At 36.6% G+C, this 21212-nt stretch overlaps 1 protein-coding gene across 3 annotated transcripts in view; it reads right to left on the bottom strand.

Moving 5' to 3' along the window:
- The window catches only part of PTPRZ1 (protein tyrosine phosphatase receptor type Z1), a 177039-nt gene that overhangs the window by 74634 nt on the left and 81193 nt on the right, over positions 1 to 21212 (bottom strand). For all 3 annotated transcript variants that reach the window (XM_014785324.2, XM_087430134.1, XM_087430138.1), the window contains 4 exons: positions 11258 to 11437; positions 8966 to 9117; positions 5791 to 5886; positions 5235 to 5301 (listed from right to left, as the gene is read on the bottom strand). In XM_014785324.2, the coding sequence (XP_014640810.2) occupies positions 5235 to 5301; positions 5791 to 5886; positions 8966 to 9117; positions 11258 to 11437 (495 nt within the window). The remainder of the gene's footprint in view (positions 1 to 5234; positions 5302 to 5790; positions 5887 to 8965; positions 9118 to 11257; positions 11438 to 21212) is intronic.

The raw sequence follows: 21212 nt of genomic DNA, 5'->3' as shown, positions 1-21212 counted from the left end.
AAAATATCTATATTGAAGATTACAAAACTTTCTTGAAAGAATTAGATAAAATCTTAAAATGGTTGGAAATACCCTGTTCATGGGTTGGAAGATCCATTATTGTGAAGGTGTTGATTTTCCCCCAAATGAACTTATGGAGTCAATGAAATCTTAATCAAAATCTCAGAAGCGCTTGTGTGTGTGTATATGTGTGTGTGTGTGTGTTTACTGACATACTGATTTTAAAATTTAAATGGAAATGCAAAGAAAAGTTAAGACAATCTTGAACAATAACAAAGTTATTGGAGAACTTTCACTGGAGTATTTTCACTATATGATAGGAAGACCTATCATATAAAGCTATAGAAATCATGATAGTGAGATATTTATGCAAAGACAGGTAAAGAGAACAACGGAAGAGAATAGAGAGTCCCAATCCACACATACGTGGTCACTTGATTTATGATAGAAAAAAATTACTGTGTAGTTAGAATGGACAGCCTTTTCAATAAACAGTGCTGTATCAATTGGATATCCTTATGGAAAAAAGTTAATCTTGATTCCCTACTTCATACAGTGAAGTTAACCTTGATTCTCTAAACTATAATCACAAATCAGTTCTAAATAGATTGTAGATCTAAATGTGAACAGAATAATAAAGCTTTTAGAAGACAATATAGAAAATTATCTTCATAACCTTATGGCAGGTTGAGATTTGTGAAATGGCACACAATGGATTTTAGTATGTGATAATCAAGATCTATTCATCAATAGTCACTATTAAGAGAGTAAAAAGGCAAGACAAAGAGTGGAAAATATATTCCAGATAATATATATATATATATATTACTATTATTATAACATGTATATCATGTAATTTATATTATATATTCCAGATAGTATTATATATATACACACAATTATAAATATTGATTTATTCTTGCTATATATACAAGTATATATAACTTGTATCCATAAGAGAGAATCCCTCCAGAAAATCAGTAGAGTTTTCCCAAATGGTCCATCTGGCCTTAGAATCCTGAAACAATCCAATTATATCTGTCTCCTTGAATAGTCCCATTTTTGTTTTTGCATCTTTCCAATAGCATTTACCTTGGTCATCCAATAGCACTGCCTTGGTCATTTAGCTTTTTGTGTACCAGCCCTCACTAATGTAGGCAGCAATCTACTTACCAGAGAGATCTGCATCTGACTCATTTTCCCATCCTCTTAACTACCCAGCCCTGTGCATGTGCTCTGCTCCGCTAGCACATTGAGGTCATTAAGAAATAGCCCCTGAAGCCAATTTAATCTAGTCTAAGTGAGGTGGCACAATGTAGAGTGGTAGTTTCACCCCTTATTTGAATCATTTGGGGAGCTTTAAAAAAAATGCCAATGGCCTAGACCCCACTCTAGACCATTTTAATTCAGATCTCTAGTGGTGGTGCCTGGGCATCTGCATTTTTTTTAAAAAGTGTCCCCAGGTGATTCAAACATTCAGCTACGGTTGAAAATCCCAGGAAGAAAGAAGCCTATACAAGATTTGAGTCTTTTGGGGCCTCACTTTACTCATTATAAAATGAACTGACTGGACTAGATGATCTCAATAGTCTAGTCCAGCTCCAAACTCTATGAAGACTGGACATACCCAGAAAGCCTCAAAAATTAGATTAAAAATTAGATTAAATGTTAATTTTTCTACAAAAGCTTTTAAAGGAAGTAGAAAGGCTGTTAATAAAGTTGTAGATAACTTCAGCTTCCAGTCTGAATTTAAGACTGAATCTTAGAAGTAAAAACCCATTGACTAAATTGACACAACCTAAATCTAGTTTTAATCTATTAGAAAATTCAAGTTATGTTTGGTTTAATGGATTAATTACTAACTTCTAAAAGCATGTCTCCCTCTCATCCTATGTCGAGATGAGATTATTAGAATTCATATTCAAATTAAAGTGCTCAGAAACTGAGGAAAATATTTGTGTTTAATATGTGAATAGTTTTTCCATTTTCAGATTTATGTTTTTAATATCTGAAAAATTTTGTGATTAAATAACCTCCTTCTTAATCATCAATGGACTACAATTGTTTCTTTTTCTGTGAAGACAAATTTATCTTTCAAATGTTCTGTGGAAATGTGGAAAATACTAACGAAGTAACAAGCCAGAAATGGACTTACTGCTACACGCTAAATTAGGTGGGAAATGAATTGATACCAAGAGAATTAAAGGCCAGAGAAGGAAAAACAGAGGTGAGACTTGAATAACGATGGTGAAATAGAGAATTTTCTTGAAATTGGAAAAAAAATTAAAGAGAAAGAACCAGAAGAAAGTTTTTGATTTCTCCTTCCCTTACCCTGGTATGGAATCCATTCTCCCTGCCTCTGAACCTCAGTAGCACCTATCTAGTCTCTCTTATGGACATGTTAACTGTTTTGTACCCCTTTTTGTGTGTTACGTATGTACACGTCCTAAGTTTCTGTCTGATACCACAAGACTTTTCTATTACAGTAGTGCTTTTCAATTACACCATCACCTTCTGAGAAAATTGGACTAAGTTGGTTTTTGGTGGCTTGCAAAAACATGTGCTTCATGTGAATAACCTATTGTTAACACAAGAGAGAATCACACCTGAGCCAACATTACTCTATTTGTGATCAGTCATTCATTCATTTGGTTACTATTCATTTGAACATATATTGGTGATTAACCAATCAATCAGATCCCCTTCTGTAGGAGGTTGATAGTAGGAGGGGGAAAGATGAGGAGGTTCAGAGATAGGGAGATAAAGACAAAGACCACAATAGAGCCAAGCGCTAGGGAAGAGCTAGTAAATACTTAAAACCAACTCTTATTACTTAAGACAATGAGACTTAAGATGGGGCCACATCAACACTGTGAGGATTTTTCAATATACAAATTCCTGGGCTGAATCTGTGATTAAGTAAGCACTATGAGTCATTCTGATGAGAATTCCCATTTGAGAATCACTGATGATGTTAACTAGGGTGTGTCTCTTCCTTGCAACTTGAAAGATTTCAACTAACAGTTCTCTTTTTGGTGGGCTCTGCTTGGGGAATATTAATGTATTATCTTTGTATCACTGCAACTTCACCCTCTCTCTCACTCCTCCATGGAGAAGACAATGCTTAATGTAGAGCAGGTACGGTGGAAGGAAGGGAAGGGAAGAGAAGTGGGTTTGTCTCTTGGAGAGAAATATAAAAAAAGGAGCAACCAACCAGCGATGTAACAAGACAAGATTTTCATCATCTGGACGATGGTTGAAAAGTGATGTTTTTTGGATAACTCACATCACATGGAGGATATGGAGCTGGATTTGGCAGCTTAGCTGCAGTTCCAGAGTCAGTGTCTAAAAACAAACACTGCCTTTAATCTTCTAGGTTCCTAACAGCAATGGCTGGGGGCCAATATTGGGAAGCCTTCAGTTTACTGGGCACTGGGGGATTTTCTAGACTTTGAAATAGGACTAGATTTAATCCAAGAACTCTCAAAATGGAAATGTTTAACTTTAAGAGGACTTTACTTATTTAGTTTGGACAGATCATATCTAACAACCATTCAAATCAAATTGACACATGTTTCACATGTGTTCTGAAACACATAACTAATATAAATCTCCAGAGTATAGTGGAACAAACTTTGTGGACAGACTAGGATCTAAACCCTGGCTTAGGTGTTCTTGCTGAGCTTATTGAAATATTAAGCATGTGGAGGGTGATTTGATAGGCATGGAGGATTTTATTTTTTGGTAAAGGAGGAGGGAAGAAGTTGGTGCACAAGCAGCAGGGTAGAGAGACAGAAGAGCGAGAGGGTAACTGAGGGCCGACTAGCATGTGGTCCCAGCTAGTCCAAGAAACTGTAAGTTCTGCTTCTGAATTAAGAGCCAGGAGATAGGCAAAATAACACTGTTACGGAATCCAAATTCTCAGGGAGGGTATTACGTGGCAGCCCTGGCTCTGAGCAAGTGCCTTCCTCAATGGCTTGCAGATAGTAGATACTAAAAAGTAAACTTTAGTCAAAGAACATGAGCAAATTGGTTCTTAAACTCATATGAGCACTCTCCTAGAGACCCTCAGAAATAACTGAAGAGGCTTCAAGAGACAGCGGCAAAGTCCCAGAGTTATACAAGTCAGGACTGACAACACAGTGTTAGCATCACTCTTGTCCCCACAGGCTGGTGTAAGGTCTGGGAACACGCAGAATTCATATTTTATACAAGTTTAAGTGCAGGAATTCAAATTAGCTGCCTTCTTTCAGTCTGGATAGAATCCACTTTGTGACTAAGTGAGGGAAAAATTAAGTATAGCCTATGACATTCCATGTTGAATTTTGCAATCTAAGTGGATGGAGGGAGATAACAGCTTCATCTTACATTTGACTGCACCTTTAAAACAAAAATGAAAGCCGCACTGCAGGTGTGCACATATTCCAGACTTCTGAAAAGTTCGGTCAGTTCAGGTCCTCACATGTAATTGACAGAGATGAATCAATCCTAGGCCAGGCGTCCACTTTCAAGAAAAGGATCTATCTGAGTTGTGTTTCTGATTTCAAATTTTGCAGCTTCCCGGAGAGGAATAATCCTCATTTTATTGATAACACGGGGCAGCATTAATACGCTGTATGTGAGTGCTTAATAAAAATAAAATAATAATAACAGGTTTGCTGTCTATTGCCAATATTGTCAAAAGCATTTGCTGTGACAATTACAAGATCCATGAGCTAGCGGGCAGAACAATATCAAAGCATATTGCATCTTGTTCTATGTAAGCATTCACCTTCTTCCAAAAATCTTGTCTCCTCATACTGGTAAAGCAAAGGATTTATCAAGGAAACCACCAGTGGAAAAATTTTAACTTGAGTAAACAATTTTCTTTTCACTTTAAAATGTGATTTTTATAAAATTAACTGGTTTCTTTAAGAGACGTACAAGGCAGAGACAGAATAAATACATCTTAAATGCATGATGTAATTAGATTATTTTCAAGAATAAAACACTATAAAACTTCAACTTCCTACTTACATTATTTTATGATTTTTATTTGACAAAAATTTCTGATAAATTGTTTTTTAGTGAGAAATGTATTAATCGTCAAGAGTAAGAAGTGAGAGATTTCTCCTCTTTAAAAATGTCTTTCTTTCTTCCTTCTGGAACAAGTGGTTTTTGTAATATTGTAAATATTGTAATTCAGACCCATTCAAAGTGGAATCTTGAAAAAGAGATTTCTCCAAATAGCTTACCAAAACGACTAACACTCTCGACTCCATCAATAATTGCTTTGTAATCCAGATTTTCTTCTATACCAACCTGTAAAGAAGAATGGCATTCTAAAAACAATAAAATATTTGATTAACTGTTCAATAAAATGTAAAGATTAGTGAATTCCATTTTAAGTATTCAAAAGTAATGTCCGCCAAACGTACACTTTGTTTTTACAGCAAGGTAAAAACAAATAAACAAAAACCAGGTAACTTTTAAATTTTCCACTAAGAAAAATACAATTTAAAATGTTATGATTCACAGTTACTGCCATATCATTATGATGCTTTGCATGTACAAATAAGAAAATCTGTACAGTCAGAACAGAGTGCTCCAGCTGAAAGTGACAGAAGAAATTAATGAATGCCAGAGCCTCCCTTAAACATACTAGCCAAGGGGTCATTGTCTTTGAAAAGGACCACCAGTTATCATTCCACCTGTGAGCTCTCCTATTTGCTAAAAAAGTATGTTTTGATATTTCACATCAATAGTCAATGTGATTAAAAAGTTAGTGTTAAATTTACGTATAATGATTACCTCAAATAAAATGGACAAAGCTCTTAACTTTCCTTTTCCTTTAACTGCTTCCTCAAAACTTGAAAATCGGTTTGCATCAAAGCAGTAGATTTGCATCTATAAATATAACAATGATAGCTTTATTATATAAGAAGTCTTCACAAAAGTCAGCAAAAAGACAATAAAATAATTTACCAATTCAGTAAATTCTATTTGAAAGATTCTATAAACCGTATAACTCTATATTCTGTGTATTTCAAAATATTTTATCAATTACTTGTATATACAACTACGTTTACTATTACTTACCATCCTTCAATGAGGACAGAAATACAAAGTTAGACACATATAGAACAGAAATTAGCACTTTGAGATGAGCAGGGGACACTGAAGTAATAATTTACTAGAGGAATTATCAAATGTAAAAAATTATCAAATGTTATTTTAACTATTTTTCTGGAATTCTTTCAAATATGGTTTCATTATTTCCTGAATGGACATGCCTTTCTTGATGGTCTGAGTTACCATTTTTGGACATTACCATACTGTGCTGTATTAACAGCCAAACTCTCAAGGACTCTCTGCTTTGACCGGAAAAATAGCAAGAGTTTTAAGTTCCTTATTTTAAGTTTCCTCTCCTGCTCTGAGGCTATCCCTTATTAATTTCTATTTCAGTCCATATATCTGTCTATAACAGCCTCTATTCACCTATAATTTGGTGCTCCTCATGTCATAGGCTTGGAAATCAGGCAACTCAGCTAGTTTAGAAGTATAATGAAGGGGAGAGGAGAAAGCCTCTGAGAAGATTAATGTGTGGCTAGGGCTACGATCAGAGAAATAGCAGGTGTGAGGCAGAGGATGGCAGTGGCTCCTGCCTTGTGTGGTCACCAAAGCCTTTTCAGAGAGAGGATTTCTAAGCTGACCCCTGAAGGATGGGCAGCTTAAGAGCTGACAGATGAAAAGGCAAAAGAGATGAATGTGTGTTCAAGTCAGAGGGACTGGCTTGGGAAAGGCCACTAGGCAAGCAAATATGAGAAATGTGGGAAACTGAAAACAGTTTGCTGTGATTTCCGCTGAGCGTATATGAGAGAAGAGGAGAGAGATGAAGCTGGAGGGGTAGGCGGGGGCCACACCAGAAAGGACCATGAGGCTAGCCCAGCAGTTCCGTCTTGAGGGCAAAGGAAAGTCGTTGATCATCCTGCTCACAGCGGTGGGGAGGGGGCGAGGCTGGAGAGAGGGAGACAGGTCAGGGACATTAACAATCCAAGTAAGAGCCAAAGGTGGTTTGAACTTTTCTCTAACCTCCTACACCATTTAGGGGCAGAATTGAGAAGATTTGATTACAGGATGTGGGAGACCAGGAAAAAAGAGCAAATCAAGGATGCTCCTCAGTTTCCCTGCTTGCACAGTTACATGGAGAAGGTTTTAAAAAAACAACAAACAAACAATACTTCTGACAGACAACTTGAGGGGCTTTTTTTTGTTTTGGTGAGGAAGATTTGCTCTAACATTTGTTGCCAATCTTCCTCTTTTTTTTTTTTTTTTTTTTTTGCTTGAGGAAGATTAGTCCTGAGCTGACATCTGTGCCAGTCTTCCTCTATTTTGTATCTGGGTTGCCGCCACAGCATGGCTTGACGAGTGGTGCACGTCCACGCCCAAGATCTGAACCCGCAAACCCAGGCCACCAAACCGGAATTCGAAGGACTTAACCACTATGACGTGGGGCCAGCCCCTTGAGGGGCTTTTAAACAAGAAAAATACATGAGGTTTAGTGAACAGGTTCTGTACTAAATGTGCACATTTATTTTGCTGGCTCAGGGCTTTTGTTGTTGTTGTTAGGGTTTTCTTAATTTTCATCTTTGTTCTAAATGGGTAATATTGTGAGACAGCTAAACTCTGAGAATTGAGAGTGTTATGTATTAGTGAGTTGACTTTCACTACTTTGACAAACCAAATTTGATAAATGTCCTCTTCCTTAATATATTTTTAAAAAACATAAACAAATTAGAAGCCATAAATTTGAATGTGCTTATCCACATTAAAAAAAAATTTTAGTTCTTTAAGAGATAATTAACTCTAGTCTTATTTTTATTATCAGTAACTATTTTGGATTATAAAAGTAATATAGTTTCATTATAGGTAATTTAGAAAATATAGAAATTTTAAAGGAGCAAAGTAAAGGCACCAACAACGTCATCACCCAGAGAAAAGCACTGTTAATGTTTTCTTAGTTTCCCTCAATCATTTTTACAATAGTAATAATTCATTCTCTCATATAATCCTCATACTAACTTTACAGGCAGTACTATTACTATTATGTTAATTTCACAGAAGACAAACAGAAGCTTAGGTACATTAAATTGTTTGCACAATGTCATGTCAATATAGCCAATAACTAAATGGTGAAGCCAGTATTCATACCTAGTCCATTTGACTCAGGCTCTGTACTCAAAGCCACTATTTAATTATTTTTCATGTTTTACATAATCAGAATAACAATACTATGTATACTATTTTATATTCTGCTTCTTAAAAGCATTAATATCTTATGATGAAGAATTTTTTTGTAAATCATTCAAAACATGATTTTTACAAGACCTATAATATTCCATCATAATGTATTTAATCATGCCTTTTTTTTCAACTTTTTATTATTATAAATCTGTCCATGATTTTTTGAGCATTGAAATGATGGGTATTGAGATTAAAACATTTAAAGTTCTTGATAAAATAAGCAAACTGCTTCCCAGAAATTTTACCAATTTATACTCTCTTCAGACATGTATGAAAGTGTTTACTTCACCACATACTCATTATCCATTATAATTATATTTATTTTGCCAATTTTAAAGCTGAAAAATTTTCTCATTTTAATTTGCATTTCTTCGATTCTCCAGTATGTTGATGCAATTTCCTCTTTTATTCCTACTGAGCTATGGAAAGAATTTTGTTCATTTATTCACTCATCAACATTTATTGATCATCCATAATGGGACACTCTAGGTTACCAGGAAGTGGAAAATCAAATATGGGTCTTATTGAGCTTAGTCTAGTGAGGAAAGCAGATATTAACCAAGTAAACGAGATGTAACTGTATAAATTACAAAATTTGATTACAAACTAATCAAATTAAATGCTAAATAAAATCTCAATAACTTAGAAAATGAAACAGTAACCTGTGGAACTATTGACTTACCTCAAGTGGAAATTTTTGTCCTTCTAAACTATGTTCTGATCCGTCAGATGACATATTGCATTTTCCCCAGTGAAAAGTTATCTTGCTTGCTTTGAACACCATTTCTGAAACTCCTCCACTGAGACGGTAGTCATTTGTGAGATTAATTTCCACTAAAACAAAACAACACAAAACAATAAAATTGCACCTGAGTTTCTGAAAATCAAAATTACAAACTTCAACTACATTTTCTTCTATTAAAGTTACATTAAGAAAATCATTTATTGGATAAATTAAAAAAAAATTAAGTCGCCATTTTGGAAGCTGAACTTGTAACTCTGTACAATATACTCAACGTACCTTGTTGCCACAAATGTAAACTAAACCAAAGACCTTAACTGCTATATGACTCTAATAGCAGAAGCCAGTCAGTGCACCTGCCCTCTTTTGTTCAGTGTCCTGAGATTGTGGTTCCCCCAAAACTCTGCTTCCCTAAGGCATCTGATGGTAGTGAGGGGACAGAGTAAAGGGAGAAGGAACAGAAAAGCGGAGAGAAGCAAGTCCTCTCTGGGGAGTGCCCCTCACCTTCTCACTTTCAGCCCATTTCTACTCCTTTTCAGGCTGCTGTTTTTGTCCCACCTCCTTATCACTCCAAGCATCACCCCAGGCTTCATCAAGCTCCAGAACCTCTGTCCTAGGCTGTGGCAAAGAAGGTGGGAAACCCACTCCTCTTGAAGCGGTTTTAGCCATCTCATGTTTGAACCCTGAGTAGTAACCCTCAAAATCTTAAACTCTCCTATTGGAGTTCTGCAGCAGATATTATCTGACTGTATTTTATGAGTCATCTGGAGATTAATGATTCTCTTGAGAGGCTAATGGAAGACTTAATGTTTCTCAATCAGATTTAAATAGTCTTGGTTCCATTAGGCAGAAACCACTGTTGGCATTAGGGACCGAATCCAACATATTGACCAGCCAGCTAGAGATAAAAACTTCCACTAATAATCATAACAATAATAATAATAATAATGACAAACACAATAACAATAATGGTTTATTTATCACTTACAATGTTCCATGTGTTACCCTAAGTACTTTACATCTTTTAAACATTTGATCCTCACACAATCCTAGGAACGAGACATCGTTATAATCTCTATTTTACAGATAAGGAAATTGAGTCACAGAGAGATTAAATAACTTGCTCAAAGTTCCACACTATAATTTAAAGAGCCAGTATTGAACCCCAAAAGTGTAGCTCTAAAGATCAAGTGCTTGACCACCCTCCACTAAGAAAAATAAAGCAGAGATTACATGCCTTACTGCTTTGTAACATCCTTCAAAACTGGTAAAGAAAATGTCAAGATTTGGGAAAAAATACTTTCATGTATTTAATTAATATATTATAACATGTAATAATCCTAAATATTCATTCAAAAATACTTATTGAGTAAATATTATGTATTAGGAACTGATGTAGAAAAATTCCTACCCTAACAGGATTTAAAACTAAATTACTACATTCAAGTAATTATATCACCAAAATATGAAAAATAGAGAAAAAAAATCACTAATGATATAACCACCCTAAAGTAGCTACTATTATAATTTTGAATATTTTTTATTTCCCATGAGTATACTCATTTTTTATCTAACTTCCTGATTACATACAATTTCACTGAAAATATGAGAAAAGGAAAGGTATTCACTTTTTGAAAACTATTTTGTCCATCTATTGGTTACCGGAATTTTTTTTTGTAGTATTATATTTTGCATGTTTTTTAAAAAAAGATAGTCTCAAAAAGAAAAGCATTTAGAGAGTACTTCCTAAGAATGGTACATAATTTTAAACTTTCTATATAGAAGGGCTAGTAATTTCTTTTCTTAAAATTCAATTATACTCAATTGCTTTTTTCATATCCAAATATTGAATATATCATGAGGCTGAGCAGACAAGATCAAACTATAATGCTCAAGAAAAGGAAATCCTGATTAAGTGACTAACCAGTGATGGAGTTATTAAATTACATTAGCTATACATTACATTATCTTTACCACATCTTCTAGTGGAGGCATCAGTATTGTTATATTACTGGAGCACATGACATGATGACTTTGGTCATTTTATTTTTTGTACACATTTTCAAAATGTTGTCTAAACTTCCAACTTTCTATGTTCTATTTGGTTTCTTTTACCTATACTTTCTATCCAGTTCATAGAACATTATTCAAAGGAAAACGAGATGAAACTAATCGAAATATCCTCTGGGTCAAGAAACATACTAAAGTCACAAACAAATGCAAACATTTTACCTGTTTTCCCAGTGTTATGAATGAATGTGTTTTCCAAAGATGTTTTATCCCAACCCTGAAATTTAAGTTTCTTAAGATTCACATTCACTTGTGTAAGATCTTCATCAATATTGATAGGGGACTGTTTGGGGCTATTACATGTTGGATATTTCTTTCCCCAATTTTTTTGATTCAGTGCTCCTAGGGAAAGGAAAAGGGAAGAAGTTAGTTTCAAGTAGTTAACACATTTTATAAAAATAAATACAATAGTAGGAAAAATTGGGAAATCTTCGAACTAATTTGTAAAAAAATTATGGCTAGATTTAGATTCTAGGTTTTAATATGATACACAATAAAAAGAGGCCTATAGAAGAACCACATCAAGTATAGGGCTCAACAATGGCTTTGTTTAGCCATCACACTTTTCCAAATCAACAGAAAGCCTAATTGTCAGATCAGGTAGTCAGACCTAGCTCAGAGTTCCAGAATGGAAGTCATCCAGATGATAGGTGTTAAGTTCTGACTTCCTTAGCACTCTGCATTAGGGTAGGCCCCTTCAGACCCTGTCACCCCTGCCATTGAATGACTTGGTTTAATTTCTATGTGCTCAGGGTCTTATTTATAAAAACATAATCACCAGGCTATCCTTGAAATGTCTCCTCCCTTCCCTCCATCCTGTTTTTTTTCTGGTCATAAAACCTACCAAGTTTTATTGTTTAACAATAAGAAAAATAAAGCAATGCTTTCTATAAAGATTTTTGCTTACAGTGAAGTGAATTTTCACCTGTTCCACAGAATGAACAGTCCTCTAAACCAAAACTACCCTGTGCTGCCTTTATGTCACCCCTACCTGAAACCATGAACCATCTCTCATAACCTTATTTCACTAGACACTAACTTAGCTAGCACCAAAGCAGCGCCAAGAACAGGTATATTCTATTTAATATATGAACTTTTGCAAGTCCAAGTCAAACTTTTCTCTGGTTAAACTCTAGCATTTCTGCAGCCATCCCATGAAAGAGCAGGGTGGCACCATAATTTTCAGCTTATATCCTTTCAAATGATTTTCCTTCAGAAAACAAGTATGGGGAAGCCAAGATTTTACATGATTGATTTTTAGAGAAATTATAAGTAAACATGCCCTCCGTACAACCCCAGTCTATGCCATCTTCTTTTTGTAATAAGGGAATCAGTGAGGATTGACTTCCATGCAAGCTCTCATAATGGGACAAAGCTAACTGCATTATTTAGCCCAGGAAATAAATAATAGCCACATCATGAAACTGCCTATATAGCCAGGGAAACTTAGGTAATTTTTCTCCTAGTGAGGCATCTACCAGAATCAATAGGTGCTGAAAACATTTTATTTTAAAATCTAGCTCTATTCCTGGAGAGAGTGCTTGAGTACAATAGGCTTTAAATATGAACCGTGATGCACATTTTTGCTTCTACGAACAGCTTTAATGAGTTGAGTAATAATATGTTAATTTCACGGTAAAAAACATTTGCATAGGGACAAGGAACCACTGCTTGTTTTATTAATGTCAATGCAAGAGAGAGAAGCAGAGAGAGAAATGGCAGCATGAATCAATAAGGCCCTTTTTTATTGCTTAAGTTTTTTAAAACAGTACAATAAATTCCAAGCACACTTAGGAAGAGTCTCATAGTTGTGGTGTACAGAAACATAAAACTTTAAGTCTCTAGTAACACTGCATATGATTTATAACCTGTTATTTTTCATAGCATTTAGTGATCATCTCTACTTGGATTCTAAGTTAGCATATCCACAACTGAACACTTGATTTCTGCCCTGCAACTAGTTCCTCCTACAATCTTTGCTATCCCCTAAACCTAGAAGTCATCCTGATGCCTCTGTTTCCTCTGCAGCAAGGCCTTTTGGGTCTACCTTCAAAACGTATCCTTAATCAGACCATTTCTCATCTCCACCACTACTACCCTAGCTCAAGCCATTGTCCTCGCCAGCCTGGATCTTGCTAGTCCACAAGCAGCATCGCCACTGCCTAGAAGATTGTTAGGAGTCAGACCTCCACCATAGCCTTACTAAGTCAGAATCTACACTTTAACACAATCCCCAGGAGATTCATATATACATTAAATTTTGAGAAGCAATGGCTTAGACATCTCCAGTGCCTTCTAACTGGTCTCTAGCTTCTTTTCTTGCTCCTTCCATAACTCTGTTCTCCACTTACATGGTATGCAGACTTCTAAGATGGCTCCCACTATTCCCATGCCTTGGTGTACACACCCTGTATTATCCCCTCTATTTGAGGGTGGGCAGGACCTGTGAATATGATGGGATAGTCATTCCCTTGATTAGGTTACCTTATATGGCAAAGGCGATGGGGAGTCCCTGCTGTGATTATGTTATGTTATAGAAGGCTCCATCTTGGCAAATTGGAGGGAGAGAGAGATTCAAAGTTAAGAGATTCTCCTGCTGGCTTTGAAGAAGCTACCAGGTTGTGAGAAGGGCACATGGTAGGAACTGAGAATGGCCTCTAGGATCTGAAAGCACCCCCAGGCTGACACACAGCAAAACCAAACAAACAATAAGCCAGTCACAAAAAGAAAATTCTATATGATTCCACTTACATGAGGTAGCTCAAGTAGTCAAATTCATAGTGAGAGAAAGTAGAATGGTGGTTGCCAGGAGATGCAGGGAGAGGTGAAAAAGGGAGCTGTTTAATGAGTATAGAGTTTCAGATTGGCAAAACGAAAAAGTTCTGGAGATCTGTTTCACAACAACGTGAGTATACGTAACACTACTGAACTGTACACTTAAAAGTGGTTAAGATGGCAAATTTTATGTTATGAGTTTTTTAGCACAGTAGAAAAAATGGTTAGGATGGTAAAAAACAAACAAACAAACAACAAACTGGGACCTGAACCTCAATCTTGCAACCACAAGGAAGTGACCCTGCCAACAACCTACATAAGCTTGGAACAGGACCCCAGGGTTCAAATGAGAACACAGCCCAGCTGGCACCTGGATTTTAGATTTATGAGACCCGGAGCAGAGAACATTCCTAGCTAAGCAGTCCCTCCTCTCTGACTTTTGACCCATGGAAGCTGTGAAATAATAAATAAAATACATGTTTCTGTGTGTGTGTGTGAGGAAGATCAGCCCTGAGCTAACATCCATGCTAATCCTCCTCTTTTTTGCTGAGGAAGACCAGCTCTGAGCTAACACCTACTGCCAATCCTCCTCTTTTTTTTCCCCCCCAAAGGCCCAGTAGATAGCTGTATGTCGTAGTTGCACATCCTTCTAGTTGCTGTATGTGGGATGAGGCCTCAGCATGGCCAGAGAAGTGGTGCGTCGGTGCGTGCCCGGGATCCGAACACGGGCCGCCAGTAGCGGAGTGCGCACACTTAACCGCTAAGCCACGGGGCCAGGCCCTAAATATGTGTTGTTTTAAGCCACTAAATTTGTAGTAATTTGTTATGCAGCATAGGAAAACTAACACAATCAATAGCTTAAATAATCTTTTAAAATACGTATCAGATGGTGTGTCACTCCTTGGCTCAGGTCCCTTCAATACCTTTTCATCCCACTCAGAATAAAATATAAACTCCTTACCATGGCTGACTGATGCTACATGATGTCACCACTCACATCCTCTCTGATCTCATTTCCTATCTGTCTGGGTGATCACTCTACTCTAGCCATATTGGCTTCTTTCCTGGCCTCAGGGCTTGGCACCTGCTGCCATCTCTTTCTGGAATGCTCCACCCAGATGTCTGCAAGCCTCGCTCTCTCATCTCTCATCTCTCATCTCAATGAGGTCTCTGCTCCAATGCATCTCACTGGAGAGGCTGTCTCTGAGCATCCTGTATAAAATACACTTCCCTCCCTCGGTCATTCTCAATCCCTTCTCCTTACTTTATTTTTCTTCTTCTAAGATATTAATTATGTTTATTTAGTTATTGTTTCTACACCCCAGTATCTATTAAAATACCTGGCACACAGTGGGTGTTCAATAAACATTTGTCAAATGACTGAACCAGACAAATGAAAAATGACGTCTGTTGTTTCATGAGTTTGAGCTAACAGGGATCTAACATAAAATGGAAGTAGGAAAAAAACAAAAGAAAGAAAACTGACCAATTAAAGAAACATTTCTAAACTCAACTGCAGGGCACATCTGACTGTTATATGACAATTTTCTTGAGTAGTCCCTACTAAACTTCTGCTGAAGGATATCGAGAAAGACCGGATGTCCAAACTCTATGTTGTCTGTCATTTCATAGCACAACGATCCTGAGTAACTGGATTGTATAAGAAGTGCATCAAATGAGTACACTGAGTGTAGACCCAGTTTACAACACCCACTAGATCATGGTGCCCAGTACATACAGGCTCAGGAAGCCTCCTTAATTTTTGTGATTAGAAGAAAAAAGAGCCAGAAGAGGTAAAAGGACTTTTTTGAGTGAAAAGGCTGCAAAACAGAAAAGTCCATAAAAAATAAGAACTTGAGGTTCTTTTTGCAAAAGACTCTGAAAAGATGATGTTTCATTCATAAGTAGAAAACCGGAGGAAGTAAACTAATGAAGTGCTAAAATTGTGCACAAAGATGAAACAGAGATCAAAGAAGCATTAAATATATTTTACCTGTCTTAATAATGAAACATTAGATGAAACTTATGCTCACACATTACTTTTAAAATTCCCAAATTAATGTTTTTAATGTTGCAATTGGAGACCTCAGTCCACGCAGTAAAGCTAGGATGACGTACCGGAGGAGGCAGGTGCACAGAACTCATTAGATCTATACTGTATCCACCGGAGTGTTGTTAGCGACTGTCGCGAAGGAAGAAATTAGGACACTCCACGTCTGTCGCGAAGGAAGAAATTAGGACACTCCACGTAGTTGCAGCAGAAGATTACCAGGGTGATTTCCTCATAAGGAGGACTGCAGAGTACTAACTGTCAGCTCTAGAGAGCTAAAATAAATTATTCATTTATATATTCGTCTATTCTTTCCTCCATTTATTGACTCACCTGAATTAGTACCATTCCTATAAATTTCCTATGCTTACTTCTATTGGAGCACTTAACAGACTGTATTTTGTCTATCTATTTTATCCATATCCTATTGCCAAACTCTGAGTCTGGCATATAGTAGAAACAAATTAAATGCTTGTGAAATAGTCTTTGTGCAGCAAATGACTGTACAACATCCAATATTTATATACTGTGAGCTCTCTATTCCAAACAGAATGGAAAGCAATTCTAGGCTCTGTAGGAAAAATGCATGAGCTCAAGTTTGTTTGCTTGCTTGTTTATTCTTGCATTCCAGAAGGTTGGGGCCGTGTTAAATAAAAAGTAGACAAATGCCTAAAGGAGTCGATGGGATGAAGGGGAGTAAAGATGGATATCAAAAGCGAGCACACAGGCAGGCCTTGAGGGATGGGTAGAATCTGACAGGCAGAGACGGAACCAAGAGCACGTCTGGTTGAGTGATGAATCTGAGCAAACTCAACGTGGCAGAAAAGTGCAGGCAATGCTCAGAGAGAAGTGAGCAGTCCAGCTTGGTCCAATGAGTAAAGAGTGGATGCCGAGGGATTCTACATAGGGAGATGGGAAGGCAGACTGTGATCAAACGTAGCTGGGTAGGCCAGTGCCGGGCACTGAGGCTTTGGAAGAGTAAGGAGCTCACGGCTGCCTTATCAGAGAGATTAAGCTGGCAGGAATGCAGGAGAGGCAGGAAGGAAGGGGCTGCACAATTAGTTGACATTTTCATAGGCATCTTCTATTCGTCTTCATTTGATTTTTACAGAATCCCTGTGCAAGGGACTGACTGTTTTTGTCTCTCCAAAATTCATATGTTGGAACCTAATCCCCAATGTGCTGGTATTTGGAGGTGGGGCCTTTGAGAGGTGATTAGGTCATGTAGGGCAGAGCCTACATGAATGGAATTAGTGCCCCAACGAAAGAGACTCCAGAGAGCTCCCTCATCCCTTCCCCCACATGAGGACACGGTGAAAAATAGTGGCCCAGCAAACGGCCCTCACTAGACACCAAATCTGCTGGCGCCTGGATCTTGGACTTAGCCTCCAGAGCTGCGAGAAATAAATGTCTTTTCTTTATAAGCCACAGTCTACAGTATTTTGTTATAGCAACCTGAACCGCTAAGACACTTTGTACTTATTTGAACAAAATATGTCTGTCAGCACCTTTCTTAAGGGTAAAATAAACATTTAGTGAATGAATAAATGCTTCACTAAGACATCTACAGTTAACTACCCCTCAATGTCCATGTACTATACGTCTTGACCAATTAGTGTTCTAAATAGAAACACATTTAAAAAGACATCCTGTGTAGAGAAACAGTACTCCACCAGTCCCCAACATAAAAATATCAACTGAAGAAAACTAAAGTTTAAAACAAAGAAAGAATGAGTGAAAAAAAAAAAAAAACCAACACAGGTTTTTAATATTTGGAGAAAAAATTGAGAAAATGATGAAAATGAAAGGAAAGTCAAAGAAAAAAATCATTCTTCCTCTCTCTTTTTTGCATTATTCCTGTTGAATCTTACTTTCCAATATCAAAAAGATTGATAAGGTAATTATAATAGTGTGTAAGGCATTCAGAGATGAATTTCTGAAAATTCATAGAAATATGATAAAAATCTCAAGATTGACTTCTTTTCAAGGTTACCTTAAATTGCTGATATCTAACAGGATTTGAATAACAGTAGACTTAGAACTAATTCTTTAAAGACCAAGATATTGTTAAGAAAAAAAGTACTCCTTTTAAGCTTAACGGATTTCTTTTCCAGTCCAGGTTTTGATGTAAGAAAATGTTTGCAACTCTACATATCTACATATAACAATATTAATAAAGGGAAAGTATAAATGTAATACTGAAGTGTAGACTGTAGCAATGCTTGTAGCATCTATTACTAATTGACTCAAATTAACTCTATTCAAGATTCCATACACTATAAATCACAGCTTTATAAATTACTATGGGCTTGCTTCATATGTGGTAACAAATATGTCAAAAGCCAAAATTAAAAAGTCACTGAAATAGTATAAAGCTATCACAGTGAATGACTTGAATTCAAATTTCAGTTTATTCAAATATAAAAATGAAATAAATCAGTGTTATTTTCAATGAAAATGTAACATGGAATTTAGAACTCCAGCAAAATGGAAAGATGATATATTTAAGTAGACATTTTTCAGATAAAGCAGTCAGCTGCTCAACAAAGGGACTTCCTCAAAGATAAAGTAAAACCTCAAGTTACTGAATAACCATCATTAAGTGATTTTATGTCACACCAGTAAATGTCATCACATACACTGGCTGAAACAGAAAAAGAAGGATGCCTGAGATAACTTGTCATGTTGAAAACAAGAATGAGGATTGTTTCCACGCACAAATCAGTGTGTCTGTTTGTGTTTTGGGCCAGACAAAGGTTTTTGGAGCTAGAAAGAGCAAAGCAGTTGGCAAACGTAGATAATGGCTGCTATGAAAACTGCACAGAAAGCAGATCAAACACAAACAATTTCAGATGAGAAGCTGTTTAGTCGAGACTGCATTTTCCTTTATTATCTGTCCTAGTGGGATGCTCATGTTAGGACAGTAGGAAACCTTTGCAAGCCTGGCTGATATATCCAATTGACAAGGGGTTATAGAGGTCAGGGAAGGTAGTTATCAATTTATTTAGGAAAGTGCGAGCACAAATGTTCCTTAAGCATTATGATAGTTAATAAAATTATTAATGAAAATCAGTATAAATAGAGAGAGAGACAGATCAGAAACTTATTTCAAAGTTCCTATTTGAAATTTTAGGACTTTTTCAAGTTGGAAAAATACAAAGCAAACAAAAAACCTTTAAAAAATGATAAAAAAAATACTGCTCTACAATGCAATAAACAAGTTTTTTGCAGACCACAGGAAAAAAATAACACTAGATGAAAAAGATCTAAGGACACTGACATAGTAAAATGTTATTACACAATCAAAATCTGTGGTGGGTGTAAATGAAATCAATAAGCAGAGCAAAAAGGATGATACTCATAATGGGTCATAATTAACCACTGCTTTAATCAGAGAATGAAATAAATCCTATAGAGAAGTAAAGGAGATTTTAGTTAAGGCAAGAAATTATGGGGGTACAAACTAATGCAATAGAATTGAAGACTAAAAGTAGCATGTGGTTTTAAAAGATTTAATCTTCCTCATCAAAAAAAAAAGAATCCTTTTAAAGGATTCGTATTTGGAAGTGAGCAAGGAAGAAGGGCAAAGAATGACTCCCAAGATCCTGACTGGGCATACCTGGGTGTATCATGGTACCAGTCATGTTTGTGGGGGGAATGGATGGAAAGAAAGACTTTGAATGTGATTTTGGACAACAGTCTTTAAGATTCCCAAGGAATTTCATTAGGCAATCAAGAATTTGGGTCTAGGAGCCATTAAGATGTCTGGACTAGAGAGAGAGATTGGGGAACATCAGCATAGAGGTGGTAATGTAAAACTATGGATGTGGATGAAATATTTCAATTAAAGTCAATAAGTGAGAAGAGGATCAATGATAAGACATTGGAGAGCACTAACATTTAGGGAGCATAGGGGAGGAGAAAGCACAAAAATAAATTAAGAATGAATGACCTGAAATAAAATTGCAAATTTAGGAGAAAAGCGTATCATGAAAGTCAAAGAAGGATGATTTCAACAATGAGGGACTATCCCAAAGTAGGTATTATACACAGCAAAGAGCCCATAGGGTCATGATTGAAGAGTAACTATTGGGTCTGGTTATTTCTTAACTCCAAATCCCATATTCATAGAATAAAACAATTTCAGTGAAATTATGGACCTGGAATTCAGACTACGGTAGCAGAAGAGTGAATTGGAGGTGACAAAGTAGAGTTAAGAAAGTGCTTTTAAAAAGCTTGCTGTGAAGGAAATAAGAGTGATAGAGCAACATCCAGAGACAGATATGAGAATGAGGAATGGATTTTTTTTAAGACAGAGATTTAAGCATGCATACATATTGAGGGGAAAGAGTTATTACAAGAAGGAGTTTGAAGTTATGGGAGGGCCATGATCAAAGTCCCCAAGTGGAGAAGATATAGAGCATCGATGGAGGATTATTAGCATATGAGAGAAAAAGAAACAAAAAAAATCAAGAAAATATGGATTTGTACCTAAACATTTAGAGATGAGGGAATGAGAAATCTGACGGTTCATATCACAGAGCTTCAGGCGCAGAGCAGGTCACATCACATGGCAGGAAAAGAGGTTTGGGAGTTGAGCCGACTTCAGTCCCATCCCAGCACCACCACTTCTAGGCACCACTCACCTCAGTTACTGAGCAATGAGCCTCAGTTACCTTATCTGTGACAGGAATAATAATCTCTGTGTCTCAGACTGTGCATATTAAAGGAGATAATACATGTAAATGGGCTAGCAGATAGTATGAATCTTCTTAAATCCTTTCCCTATTTTCTCAGGAAAACTGGAAGCAGGATCATTAACTGTGGGAGAGAGGTAGGTAGGAGAGTGGGCTTGAGGAAAAGAGTGGAGAATGAAATAGTGGACATTTCAGACTGATGGAAAGCACTGAGGACTCTGCTGATGTGGGAGACCGTGAACTTGCAGAGGCACTGCTCAAAAATGTGTCTGTGTGTGTTTTTGTTTGTTTTTTGTTTTTGCAAGTTCAGTAGTCCTGATGGACAAGCAGACAGGGTAGGGCGTTGCAGTCCTATAGTGGAGATCAGTAGAGCGGATGTGATGGAACTATAAAAGGTCAGAAAACTGGAGGATTCAGCAAAAGGGTGTTGAAGCTCCTCGCTCTGCCCCCATCTCAAATCTGGTATGAGAGAGAAAGGTAATTTTTTAAAAAAGCTATCAAACAGTTAAAGCCACAGCGTCCTCTGTCGTCTTTCATTTTAAGTTATAAAATGATGAGTGATAGTGATGAAGCCCAACACTGCAGTGTTTCTGCT

This window comes from Ceratotherium simum, chromosome 1 (genome assembly GCF_057802395.1).
Source record: "Ceratotherium simum simum isolate JZ-2026a chromosome 1, ASM5780239v1, whole genome shotgun sequence".
Lineage (NCBI taxonomy): Eukaryota > Metazoa > Chordata > Mammalia > Perissodactyla > Rhinocerotidae > Ceratotherium > Ceratotherium simum.
This window is presented reverse-complemented; position numbering and strand designations above follow the sequence as displayed.